At 51.4% G+C, this 13,218-nt stretch overlaps 2 protein-coding genes across 2 annotated transcripts; one reads left to right on the top strand and one right to left on the bottom strand.

Annotated features, from left to right (window-relative positions):
- Window positions 1-171: 171 nt before the first annotated feature.
- On the bottom strand, window positions 172-3,874 carry LOC117056690 (mesoderm posterior protein 1-like). Its single transcript, XM_033167279.1, has 2 exons — window positions 3,068-3,874; window positions 172-278 (listed from the first exon to the last, which is right to left on the bottom strand). Exons 1-2 carry the CDS (start codon window positions 3,869-3,871, stop codon window positions 192-194), a joined length of 891 nt encoding a protein of 296 aa, XP_033023170.1. The 5' UTR covers window positions 3,872-3,874; the 3' UTR covers window positions 172-191.
- Window positions 3,875-11,375: 7,501 nt separating this feature from the next.
- Window positions 11,376-12,606, top strand: LOC117056956 (mesoderm posterior protein 1-like). Its single transcript, XM_033167663.1, has 2 exons — window positions 11,376-12,092; window positions 12,544-12,606. The coding sequence occupies exons 1-2, from the start codon at window positions 11,376-11,378 to the stop codon at window positions 12,604-12,606; spliced, it is 780 nt and encodes a 259-aa protein (XP_033023554.1).
- Window positions 12,607-13,218: the final 612 nt, after the last annotated feature.

Raw genomic sequence — 13,218 nt, 5'->3', positions numbered from 1 at the left:
AGTGGGTCTTTGGACTGGAAACCTCCAGAGAGAGAAGATGCTGCTGACCTGATCGTGCCCCAGCGTTTGGGAGCTCTGAAGAAGAGGATCTCCTGCTGATGGGGACGAGGATGCCTTCAGTGCAGGTGGAGGGTGCTCAGGACAACCACAGGACCTCCTCCTTTGCTGTGGTTTCTTCTCACCCAGCAGGCTCACCCTCTTAAGGTCTGGCTGTTCCACAGGAAACCACAGGAAGGGTTCTGGGTGGGGAGGTCCCAAGTAGCTCTGTAGGTGCCGTCCTGAGGAAACCAAGAAGGAGTCACAGGTGGGTAGGGAGAAGCAGCTATCAGCCTGCACTCTGTCCGGTGAACTTAGTTCTGGAACTTATTTATGTTATTTTTATAAATTATAAATATATATTAATTGCATTTATACACCACCTTTTCCCCTAATGAGCTCAAGGAGGCGTACATGGTTCTCTCCTTCTGTTATTCACCACAAAGCGCTCAGGCTAGGCTGAGAGTGAGTGACTTGCCCAAAGCTTCATGGCTGAGTGGGGATTTGAACCCTGATCTCCCAGGTCCCAGTCTGACACTTCCACCACTATACCACACTGGGGTACGCACACTGCGCATAGAAATGCACTGCAATTACTAGGACTCTTTGTTGCTTATCCATCTTCCCTCTACATTCCCTATACTGAGCATTTTGCAGTGTATAGTAATATTTCATGCTTTTTAAAGGTGCACTCGCCAGAAAAATAAGTAAATCAAAAAACACACCAAGTTGTCAATACCATATATAATATGGACTGTTCCATTACACACGATAACATAGAACTTGAAATATATATCAGAGAAGGGTAAGAAACATTATTGAGGGCTCTTTCATTCAAGGAGAATTGAAAAAGATCAGGACTGTTAATCTTAAGAAAGGCATGGCTAAAGACCCTTTATTTATTTATTTTTAAAAGGTGCATGCAAATCATAAATATGGTTTCATCATTTCACATAGTACTGGATTTAGAAACCATCAGGGGCTGGGTTACTCTGCACATGCTCAGGGAAATGCATGTTTTTCATATATTCCAGAGCTGGAACTTCTTATTCAAATCCCAGCCAGTCCTGGCTCAAATGTAGTTCAAAGATTTACAATGAGCTTAAGAAGGTAATGAAAGTTACCTTTTGTAAGAAACCAGAGGCATTTCTCCTGAGCATAACCAATGAAGAGATACCCAGTCAGGATAGAGTGTTTTTCATGTATGCCACAACAGCAGCTAGAATTTTATTGGCGAGAACATGGAAAGGTGAAGAGATACCAACGGTGGAGGAATGGCAGATGAAGATGATGGAATACATGGAACTCGCAGAACTGACCGTCAGAGTCCGAGACCAGAGGGAGGGGAAGGCGTCGCAGGAGTGGAAAAAATTTAAAGACTATTTAGTTAAATCAGTTAAACTGAATATTTGAGCAGAATTAAACAGAACATCGGCTTTGGTAGACATGTGTTAGATATGAATGGTAAGAGGAATTGTTGTTATGTGAAAGATGTATGTGTCAAAATATGTTAAGATAGGTTGTTAAGATAAGATACATAGTTATTGAGATATTTGACTAAGTAAAAGCTAAGTATATCAAAATTTGGGTAAAAGTGAATTGAACAATATATAAAGCTACCTTGAAGAAGTATATGTTTTTTGAAGACAGTGGAGGGAACGGGGGAAGTCCCCAAACAGAGAAGTTAGAAACAAGAAATATTCAAAGAAAGATATTGGTTAAGGTTTGTATATGTTATTTTTATGTTTTTATTGTTGTTATTGTTTTGAATGTTGATTATGTTTATTGTTGATTATGTTTAATGTTTATTGTGGTTTTATTGATGTTTATGTTATGTGTTGATGTTGTATTTTGTTCTCTTTTTCTTTTATTGGAAAATAATAAAATCGTATAAAAAAAAAAAACAAATGTAGTTCAAAGCCTGCACCTGGGAGGCAGGGAAACCAAATCCCCACTCCCCTTGGCTGTATCTTTAATTAATTAACATTTTTATTGTTCCCAAGAGTTTCCAGCAATATGGTATCCAGTTACGAAATGAAAACAAGTAAAGCCGTAGCAATGCATCCCTCTGCCTGCTTCAGAGAGATTTAGCAGCCTCCCACTCCTATGCGTGGGGCACTTGTGTCAGATGCCACCCACAGTCAGGGCTGGGGAACCCCGCAGGGGGTCAAAAGCCACGTGGCGATCACCGCCCAGCGCAACAGTGTCTGCTCACCAGGAGATGCAAAGGACTTCCCCCCACAAGGGGGCAGCCTGCTCTCTTCGCTGCAGCAAGGAAACCAGTGCGGGGTCTCTGAGCCAGTCTTCTCCACCCTGCAGCCCTCCAAATATTTTTGTCTACATCTCTCATCAGCCCCAGGGTCATCCTACAGCCGTGTTGGCTGGGGCTGATGGGACTTGCAGTCGAAAACATCTGGAAGGCACTAAGAGAGAGTGTCTTTGGACATATTAATTGGTTAAAAATACATTCCAGCAATCTTCTTCTTAATGCAACTCAGGGCAGCTGGCAAACAACATCAGAGCCAAATGCACAAATCGGTGTTTGTGCGCAATAATCAACAAAGCCAACGAATTGCAATGGTGGAGACAAACAAAGGGAGAAAAGAGGTGTTCTTGTCCATTGGGAGTGTGTTTCTCTCCCTACTGAGTACCACTGCACAGCCACACAATCTGGGAGGATCCGATTTCTCCCAAAGCCAGCCTGCCTGTAGGCACCCTGGGCAGCTCCTACACCCCCCTACCCAGTCCCATAAGGCAAGACAGGTGGGAGGCTGCCTTGCAGGTTCCTGTGCCTGATAGGAGGGTGGGGTGGGGGTTGTCAATGTGCTGCCAGTCTTGGGGAGATGCTTTTCAAAAGCATTGGGGCCAAGGCGAGTGGCAGTTTGGGACCTACAGGAAGCCTAGCGTCCTGGAATGTGGTCCTGAGCAGGGTAAAGAAGGAGCCCCGCCGAGGCAAAAGGGCAATGGGCCCTGGCAGGGGTTGAGAGGGGGCACTTTGCCAGGAGGAGAGGCATCCCCATGCAACACCTACCTTGCAGACAGGTGGCTCTTCAAGGTCCCAGGCTGGCCCTTCCCAGGTGACAACAGGGGCATCTGCTGCTGTTTGCTCTCCAGGCCTGACTCTGCCTGGTTTGCCCATGGGCATCCTCATGCAAGATGAGGGAGGGCAAGGAGTCCTCTGCAGCTCAGGAAAGGCCTGGATCTGAAGAGAGGGTGCTGGAGGTACCCAGGTTTCTGCAACGGCAGCAGGAGTCTCATCTTGGAGGCCACAAGGGGGCAGTGGCCAGGTTCTAGAGTCTGGGACCTGCACCCCATGACCCATTCCGATCAGGCAGGGTGGGGAGGCCATCCAAGTCTCAGGGGCTGGTTGGTCCTGGGCCGGGGACTCTGTGGTGTGCTGGTCTGACCTCCTTGCCTGGCAGCAGCCAAGCCCTGAGAAGCACAGGGGGCAGTGAGGTCGTGCCAGCACTGCCCTCCTCTGGGCCAGTGCCTCCTCACTGAGGCCTAGCTGCTCAGAGAGTTGGGTGATGTAGCGGATGGCAAGGCGGAGCGTCTCAATCTTGGTCAGGCTCTGCCCAGTGGGTGCCACCGAGGTGGGCAGGTAGAGGCGCAGGGTGTGCAGGGCCTGGGCCAGGCGCCGCATGCGGTGCTTCTCTCTCCGGCTGGCACTCTGGCGCTGGCTGCTGGCAGCGAGGCATGATGCCCTCTGGGGTGCCCTGGCCTTTGGGAGCCAGCGGTGAGCCTGCTCTGGGACCAGGCTCTGGCTGTAAGCTGTGGAGGGGCTGCAAATGCCCACGGAGGGGGTAGAGCAGGAGCCGGCCTGGCCCCACGTCATGGCCCAGCTGGGGACTCCTGGCTGAAGAGATGGGCTGGAGAGCCGGACATGAGTGGAGGACGGCGGCCACTTTGGCCTGGACGTGGGAGGGGTCCTCTTTATGCTGCCCTGGGAGGTGTGAAGTGGCACCTCGCAGGTTTGTGGGAGGGGTCAAAGGCCACAGGGGGGACCCCATCCCTGGAGCTGTGGGAAAGGCGGCCTCATTTGCAAAGGTGTGACTTTTCGCTGCTCTGCTCCTGATCGTTGCCACCCTGGGCTTGGGAAGTGTGCAGAAGGCAATTCACACAGTCCTGTCAGCTGCTAATTCTCTTTCCAAGCCTCTCTTGGCTCATACTGCCTGCCCTCCTTGGCCAGGGCTCCTGAGTAGTTGCCCTCGCAGCGAATATGAGGGGACCTTGACCTGCCTCCAAGGAGACCCACCCTGCTCCCTTCTGGCATTACTTTCCCAGCACCCCAAAATGTGCAAAGCTGTTCGCTGCAGGACCTGTAGATTTCTCTTCCCAGGAAGGTTCCACAAATCCAGAAAGAGAGAGAAATTGCCTTCCCTGACTTGGTTCCCTCCTATCAGCCCCACACAGCATGGCCTTCATGGGAGAGGGAGAAAAGCTGTTCCCAGTCCATTGTTTCTCCTTGCCTTGTACAGTATAGTATTCAGGAGAGTAACATCATGTGGGATACATATAGTACTGGGCCTTTGTTTTCCTCAGCTGCCTAGGAGGTGAATGGTGGTGTGTTAATTAATGCTTCTGGGCAGGCAGGTAGCAGGTAGTGCCCCAATTCCAGTGGTGGTGGTGGGCAGGGGAAGGCAGAGTGGAAGTGGTGGGGCTGACCACCATCTGGGGCGGATTGGCCTCCGTTTCTTGTTCTAGCCCTCTCACGCCACCAGAGGTTACTGGCAGCATATCCGCCAAGCCCTCTGGCCTGGTGATGCTGTTGCTGAACACCAAATCAATCTGTAATACTGTAAATCCATGCTCATTCACAATTTGATGTTGGGATAGATTGATCTCAGCATTGTGGTTCAAGCCCCACTTTGGGCAAAAGATTCCTGCTTTGCAGGAGGCTGCGCTAGATTATCCTCGTGGTCCCTTCCAACTCCACAATTCTGTGATTGTGGATGACTGCGCTGATCTGGCTTAGGCGAGGGAGCTGGGCGAACCTGACGTCACCCAGCTCTGCCCACCTGGTTTTTCAGTGATGCACCAAGCCAGAGTGGGGGTTTGAGTCAGGGGTGTTGCTTTTGTCTATAGGAGCACCATCTTTTTGATTGGGAAGCACCTGGTGCTGGGGTCAGAGAGACAGGTCCTGGTTACCTTGGGGATTGCCAGAACCCTTGTATCCCAGCTAAATTACTGAGATCATCTGCAGGAGCATCATTGGTCATTCCTCAAATTGGTGAGACTTGTTTGGCAACAACAAGCAACTGAGCTCTTAGGTCCAGTCCTGTGGAACTCTCTGCCACTAGTGAGTCAGTAGGCGCCTTTTGTGCCAACTTTTAAATGCCTGTGGGAAACCTATCTGTTCCACCAGGTTAACTGATGTCTGTTTTTAACTTTTCCTTATATGGCTTTATTTCTGTAAACTGCTGCGATATATTTTTCATGACACAGCAGTATACAAATATTTTCATAAAGAAACAAATAAACACACAAAAATAAGTTAAAGAGGACTTCTCCACTGCCTTCCTGAGAGCTCTGGGCACACCCCGGTACAAGAGTGCCAGCTTGGCCCCGTGACCTGGGGCCATGGGTGCCATGCACAGGTTCCTGGGGCCATGGGTGCCATGCACAGTCCTGGCACTGAAGTTTGTGGGTGCCTGGCCCCTTCATGGGTAATCTTGTGGGTGCTTGGGCCACCCAGGGCTCTAGGGAGTTGGCACCTATGCCGTGGTGTTCTGTACAGCCACTAACGCAGAGAAGGAAAGTTCAGGGTTTGGACGCTGCTGAATTGGGGAGGCCTTGTCATCATAGAACTGCAGATCTGGAAGGGACCTCAAGGGTCATCTAGTCCAACCCCCCTGCAAGGCAGGTACATTTTGATTAAAGAAAAGACTAAGGCTAAGGAACAGCTAAGGATGTACACATCCGAGGTTTTTCAGATAAAGAGCAGCTTGGAATGCCCAATTCAGGGATGAAAAGGCTTCCAGTGATCATTGCAGAGTATGGATCAGTCTCTCTCTCCCCCCCCCTGCTTTCTCCCACACCACCTCCCACCCTGTGGACCCCAATCTCTGGCAGCTTTTCCCAAGCGCTGGGAAATCTGTTTGTGGGTCAGTTTCTCAGGGCAAGGGGGCTGAGTGTGAAGACCTTCTCTCCTCCACTTGTCCAAATAAGAACCTGGGGAAGTGTGAAGAGCCCCCCCCCCCCCCCCGATTTCAATCCCCACTTTGGATCAGTTTAGCTGCACCACAGCTAATGATACTCAAGGTGTGAAGGGGAGGGGGAGGGGGGAAATCCGTGGGCCCTGCTGCTGCAGGAGGGCAGAGGCAGATTGCCCGGCAATGGCAGGCAGCAGAGGTCCATAGTGAAGGGGCTCAGAAGGGTCCTGCAGCTGGGACAAAGCCAAAGCCCACATTGCTCAGCATCCTGGGCTCATGGTGGCCAACCTAATAGTAAGTGCTATAGCCAGCTCCTGTTGTTGCTTCCCAGCTACTGGGGGTGCCTCCTGTTCCTGCTGGAGGTGGCATGACACAGCCTTCATGATTGACAGCTTAGCCACGATTCCTGCACTGCAGGGGGTTGGGCTAGATGGCCCTTGGGGTGCCTTCCAACCCTACAATTCTATTATTCTATGAGCGCCAGGGTAGTGCAGTGGTTAGTGTGTTGGACTAGGACCTGGTAGACCAGGGTTCAAATCCCTGCCCATCCATGAAGCTCCCTGGGTGACCTTGGGCCAGTCACTCACTCTCAGCCTAAGCTGCCTCGCAGGGTTGTTGTGAGTTAAAATGGGGAAGAGGAGATCTATGCTTTCATCGTGGAGGAAAGGAGGTGGGATATGAAAGCAATAAAATAAATATAAAATAAAATAAATGAGTAACTGAAGACAACATGAATTTTCCCAGTGCCCCTTGAAGACTTTCCATCTTGGCAAATCCCACAGTTCCATTACTTTTATTCATAAAAATGTATTCATATGATTCCATGTCCTAACCTTCACCAGAAGATTCCATGGTGGGTATTTGTTTATTTTCATTTATACCCCACTTTTTCTCCAAGGAGTTCAAAGTAGTGTACACAGTGGTCTCCTCCTTTAATCCCGACAACAACCCTGCGAGGTAGTCAAAACAAAATTAATTTTTTTTTCCTTCCAGTAGCACCTTAGAGACCAACTAAGTTTTTTCTTGGAATGAGCTTTCGTGTGCATGCTTAGTTGGTCTCTAAGGTGCTTAGTTAGTCTCTAAGGTGCTACTGGAAGGAATTTTTTTATTTTTTATTTTGTTTTGACTATGGCAGAACAACACAGCTACCTACCTGTACCTGTGAAGTCAGTTAAGCTGAGAGGCAGTGACTGGACCATGGTCTGGACCCAGTGAGGTCGATGGCCAAGTGGGCATTTGAACCCAGGTCTCCCAGGTCTTAGTCCAACACTCAATAACTACTACACCACACCAGTTCTAGTAATGCACAATTGTCAAACAGTAAAGCCGCCCTCCTCTGTGCTGTGTGAAGTGGTCCCCCTTTTCCTCTGCTCTAAACCTGCTAACATTCAGCATCATTGGATCGTCCCACTGGGCTCTAGGATTATGAGAGAGAGAAAAAAATATCTCTATCCACTTTCACCACACCAGGCATGATTGTATACATATGTGGTAGGGGTCCCCAATCCCCACTTCCCCCCAACCCTGAAAAACCCTGGGTGTGTTCTGCATGTACTACTAGAGGGTGTGCCCCAGAGGGTGCTTGCCATTGCTCCTCCGTGTTGGGCTCATCCCTCCTGTGCAGGTAGGGGGCTGTCACTCATCAGATGCCTGATCTGGCAGCAGCCACCACCACAAAGATGCCCTATGCTCCATCCTCCACAAGGGACCCCCCCTTCCCGTTCCCAGGATGCAACGCTTGCATGGGGGTCTCTCCTAAGCCCACCAGTGCTTTCCCCAGGTGTGCTGGTGTTTGTGTTCAGCTCTTGTTGTCTCATCACACTTCGCCCACGTCGGTATTTTGGAAGCTGCCTTTGCTCTGCATTCCCTCTGGATCTTTCCCCAAAAGGTCTGTTTCCCAGAACGGCAAGGCTGGGTTTCCCTGGCAACCTTTACACCAGGGGTGTCAAGGGCCTCCTGGGCAGGGCCTGGGAAAGCTGCCCTCCACCCCAGAGTCCGTCCAGCTGTTTCACACTCTGGGATCTGGGACTGTGGGCTCCAAAGCCTAGTCCAGGGCCCAAGGCAGAATCTGCTGGGAATGGGGGAGCAGGGTGTGTGTGTGTTGCTCAGTTTAGAAAACTCAGTGGAATCAGGCCTGCAAGGGAACGTCACCAACACCATCATCTGTTTATTTGAATCCCACTTTCCCACAAAACTGTTCTCAAAGCGGCTCATAACATATCAAAGGAACAAGTATAGCAATTCAACAGATAGATTAGCAAAAATTAGGAATGACATCAACTATTAATAAATATATATATATATATATTTAAAAAACAATCCACATAAGTTTGCGTGAAATAATACAAATAAACCAACTTAATTTAACAGCTTACATCTAAACAGGAGATAAGATTGTGCCTAACAAAGAAATAAAAATTAGTGTACGAAACTCCCACATTGCTCTAGATGCATTTACAGGTGCATGTACCTCAGGTTACAGACACTTCAGGTTACAGACTCGGCTAACCCAGAAATAACGCTTCAGGTTAAGAACTTTGCTTCAGGATAAGAACAGAAATCGTGCTCTGGCGGCACAGTGGCAGCAGGAGGCCCCATTAGCTAAAGTGGTGCTTCAGATTAAGAAGAGTTTCAGGTTAAGAACGGACCTCCGGAACGAATTAAGTTCTTGACCCGAGGTACCACTGTATTTCCAACAGGTTCTTTTTTTTACTGCATTTTTATCCCAACTTTTTTCCAAGCAGCTCAAGATGGTGTACATGGTTCTCCTTCTATTTGTTAAATCTGCACAACAACCCTGTGAGGCAGGTTAGGTGGAGAGAGGCAGTGGTTGGCCAGAGTTTCACGGCTGACTAGGAATTTGAACCCTGGTCTCCCAGGTCCTAGTTCACTTCTCTAATCACTACACCACACTGTTTGGACTCAACCTTCATAGATCCAGATACCTCACATCCGAGGTACTGCAGACACCCACACTCTGGCTCACTCCCAGAGGGGCTTGATGGCCACTCTTATCATGAGATCTCGCTCCACAGAGAGGCCAGTAACTTTCATTCCACATCTTCCTAAGAAGCTGCATCCATCCATCTGGGCTGGGGATGAATACTATGCAATAACTGATACTATGTTCTTAAACTGAAGGAAACTCCTAACAAGCCTTGAGGAAGAAGACTCCAGCTCTCGCTCTCCCCCATTTGCCACCTGAAGTTTGAACCTTTGGGCATGCTGGAGGCTGCTTTGCTTCCTCCTGGTACCCCTCAAGATGCGGGGTGAGTGAGTGCATGTGCCCATATGCCAGTGGCAACCCTTTTTACCTTAAATGAGCTGTGCAACCAGCAGGCATCCTTCTGCTCCTCCCTGGCTGGCAGAGGAGGGGACCCAAAGCTCATTAGAGGGAGGGTGTGACTGGCCTGCTGGGCACATTCCTCAGGCCTCTCGCTTGCTCCTGGTGGTGCCAGGTCTCTAGGCTGGGAAACTGTACCCTGGATAAGAAGAGGCCTGATCCTTGAGGTCAGGGCTGATCCTGGTTTGACAAATATGCCATTTCCCAATAAAGAAGTCCTGAACTGATTTACAACCAAGGTGAAAATACAATAATAAAATGACAAAAACAGATTAGAAACAGATTGTACAATATATCCAAATATTGTTGGTGTTGCCCAAGAACACAAAAGATGTATTTGCTTGATGCCAAAATAATGGCAAGGTTGGCTCCAGGTGGGCCTCTTTGGGGGAGAGCATTCTATATACGCATGGGTGGTTTGGGGCTACTACAGAGAAGTCCCTGTTCCAGTGGCTGGTAGGTCCTCCCAGTGAGCAGAGGGGCTTCTGGAAGGGCACCCCTCCTGGCACTGTTCAACTGAGGTCCTCAGGCTGGATTAGATACCATGCATGTTCTTGGCACTGGAGGCATTTTCCAGCCACAACAGAACATAAGTGACTTGGGCGCCTAGTGTGTGTCATGGACAGAGAGCCATGCAGCTCACTGAGGCCTACCTTGCAAGGCTGTTGGAAGGGCAAATGATGCTTATGCTGACTGTACCCTGAAAAAGCAAATACTAAATCACATGCACCAAAGACTGACTAGTTAGGAGAGAAACTTGCTTTGCATCACACTTCTTAGGGGCAAGGAATACACACCACGTGACTATCAGTCCTTGAACCAAGCTTGGGATTCCCCAACCTGGCGCCCTCCAGCTGATGTGAGTAGTAGTCCAAAAACTCTGGAGGGCACTAGATAGAGGGAGGCTGATCTAGTCCTCCTTTGGCTGAGGAGGGGCTCCATTTTGTCCCTGGCCTGTGGCGGGGCAGGGGGCTGCTGCAGGCCCTGATGCCTGCCTTTGCACGTGGCACCTGCTGCCCTTGGGCATTGCTTTGGCACCTGGGTGCCCCTTCCAAAGCCAATGAAGTTTCCTTTGTTCCCCATTCACCCCCCCCCCCCATAAGAAGCAAGGGTGCATTTAGTCCAGCATCCTGTTCTCACAGTGGACAGCCAGACTCCTATTACAGGAAGCCCGCTAGCAGGACCCAAGCACAAGAGCACACTTTCCTCCGGTGGCTTCCGGCAAATCCAATTCCATCTTCAAATATCTCAAGGGCTGTCACATGGAAGATGGAGCAAGTCTGCTCCGGAGGCTAGGACCCAAACCAATGGATTCAAGTTTCAAGAAAGGAGATTCCAACGAAACATCAGGAATAACTTTCTGTTGGTAAGAGCTGTTCGACAGTGGAACGGACGCCCTCAGGAGGCTGTGGGCTCTCCTTCCTTGGAAGTTTTTAAGCAGAGGTTGGATCTGTCATGGATGCTTTAGCTGAAATACCCGCATTGCAGAGGGTTGGACTAGATGACACTTGGGGTCCCTTCCAACTCTGCAATTCTATGATTCTATTATTCTTTTAGAGCCACGAAAGTTGGTGGTCACGAGTGCTTCCTGTGGGTGGTAGTTCCACAGTTTTAATTATGCACTGCGTGAAAAAGTCATTGCTTTTCCACTGAAACTTGTTGCGGGTGGATTAGGGTCTCTTAGAGAAGGGAAGGGGCGTCGGCCGGGGTGGTACTACCCCCCTTCAAAGGGCCCGGCTTTGATGCGCCGCTGGGCTTCGCGGAGGTGCCACTTCACACCTTCGGGCCGGCATAAAGGCCGGCGGTCGCTTCGGCGTCCACACAGAGCCAGCTCGGCTGCAGCCATGGCCCACGGCTATCCCACTGCCCCACTCGGGAGCCCAGCTCTGGAGCTCCCCTCCTTCTGGGCCGCCCAGCCTCAGCCCCAGCACCCGACGTGGGGTTGGCCCGACGGCTCCTCCAGCAGCGCCTCGCCGGCCTCTTCTCCGGACTCCTACGGCTTCTCGCCCTGTCCCTGGAGTAGCGCGGGCCTCGGGGCCAGAAAAGGCGGCGGCAGCAGCAGCAGCAGCAGCAGCAGCAGCAGCAGCAGCGGCCGTCGGGCCCGGCTAGGCTTGGGGCAGCGCCAGAGCGCCAGCCAGCGCGAAAAGCACCGCATGCGGCGCCTGGCCCAGGCCCTGCACACGCTGCGCCTGTACCTGCCGGCCTCGGTGGCGCCCGCCGGGCAGAGCCTGACCAAGATCGAGACGCTCCGCCTGGCCAGCCGCTACATCGCGCACCTCTCCGAGCAGCTGGGCCTCAGCGAGGAGGCGCTGGCCCGCGCTGCCCGACGCCCCCCGACGGCGCCCGATCCCCTAGCTTGGTCTCCCGGCGGCCTCCAGCAGGACCCCCTTGACGCCTCCTGCTGCTGCCGTTCCCCTGCCTCGCCATCGGCCCCCTGGCTGCTGGGGGCTCCGTCCTGCTCCGGAACCGGGGCCCCTGCCGAGTCCTCCTCCACTGACGGAAGCGGGCGAACAGAGCCGCCCTGGACTGCAGAGCTCGCGGAGCTGGGTCTTTCCTCGCAGGTACGTCCCTCGAGCCACACTCGGGGCCTCCTCCAGCTGCAAACGGCCCTTCCGACTCGGGCTATTCTCTGCTCCCCCTGGGCAGGTTCAAGGGAAGCCTTAAAGCGGGAAGGGCCGTCGCAGCTCAGGACTAGAGCTTCTATTTCGCATGCAAAAGGTCCCAAATTCAATCCCGATGGGATTTCCAGATAGGGCTGGGAGAGCAACCCTTTTGCCTGGGCTGAAAACCTGGAGAGCTGCTGCTGCCAGTCAGTGCAGGCAATGCTGAGCTAGATGGACCAGTGGGTCTAACTCAGATGTTCAGTTACCTGTTGGGCAGCTGAACATAAGGCAAAACAGGGGACAGCCAAGAACAGAGCGCTCCTTCTGCCCCACTCCCTGACCATCTGCTCTTGACTGATGCTGACCCCCTCCATTGCTCTTTCTCTCTCTTGCCTCTCTCTCTTTCCAGATTCTCCCAGATGAGCTGGTAGCTTTCCTGGAGGGCTTCCTTCCGCCGGCATCTCAAGGCTGACCTTCACCCCCCTTCACCCGCCCTGTGCCAACTGGCCTGACTGGCACCTGGAAGCTCAGGAGCCCAGTGGGGACATCACCATGGCAAGAAGTGCTCTGGAGCAAAAAGACCCCTCCCAAACTGTGAGACTCTTTCTTCCCTAGAGGCAAGGACCTTCTAGGAAGCAATGACCCACAGAGGTGCCAATTAAGCTCTTCTGCCAGCTGCCCCTGCCTTCCCTCCCTCCATGTTGCTTTGGAAGTCGAAGAGCAGCTGGTAAGGTTGTGGCATTTGTGAACAAACTTTGCCCTAACCCCTGCTGTGATAGACAAAAGGAAGAGTCACTGGCATGGCTCCCACAAGAGGCAGTGATTGCCACCAACGTGGAAAGGGTTAAAAAAAAATTAAGACCAGTAGAGTGCTGTCAGTGGCTACTAGCCACAATAGCTATCTTCTGCCTCCATGGAGGCAGGATGTCTCTTCTTGTGTTCTGGTGTGTTCTGTCCTTTGCCAGCTTGGCTCTTTGTGGGCTGGCTTTGTGGGTAGGGCAGAAGAGGACGTCGTTTCCAGTGTGGTGTAGAGGCCAGGGTTCAAATCCCTACTCAGCCATGAAGCTCACTGGGTGACCTTGGG

Source organism: Lacerta agilis, chromosome 13 (assembly GCF_009819535.1).
Source record: "Lacerta agilis isolate rLacAgi1 chromosome 13, rLacAgi1.pri, whole genome shotgun sequence".
NCBI classification, from domain to species: Eukaryota; Metazoa; Chordata; class Lepidosauria; order Squamata; family Lacertidae; genus Lacerta; species Lacerta agilis.
This window is presented reverse-complemented; position numbering and strand designations above follow the sequence as displayed.

Coding starts and splice junctions, on each gene's coding strand:
- LOC117056956 (XM_033167663.1), top strand. CDS start 11,376: ATGGCCCACGGCTATCCCACTGCCCCACTCGGGAGCCCAGCTCTGGAG. Junction 12,093..12,543: donor AGCTGGGTCTTTCCTCGCAG/GTACGTCCCTCG, acceptor CTCTCTTTCCAG/ATTCTCCCAGATGAGCTGGT.
- LOC117056690 (XM_033167279.1), bottom strand. CDS start 3,871: ATGACGTGGGGCCAGGCCGGCTCCTGCTCTACCCCCTCCGTGGGCATT. Junction 279..3,067: donor AAGAGCCACCTGTCTGCAAG/GTAGGTGTTGCA, acceptor TGGTTTCCTCAG/GACGGCACCTACAGAGCTAC.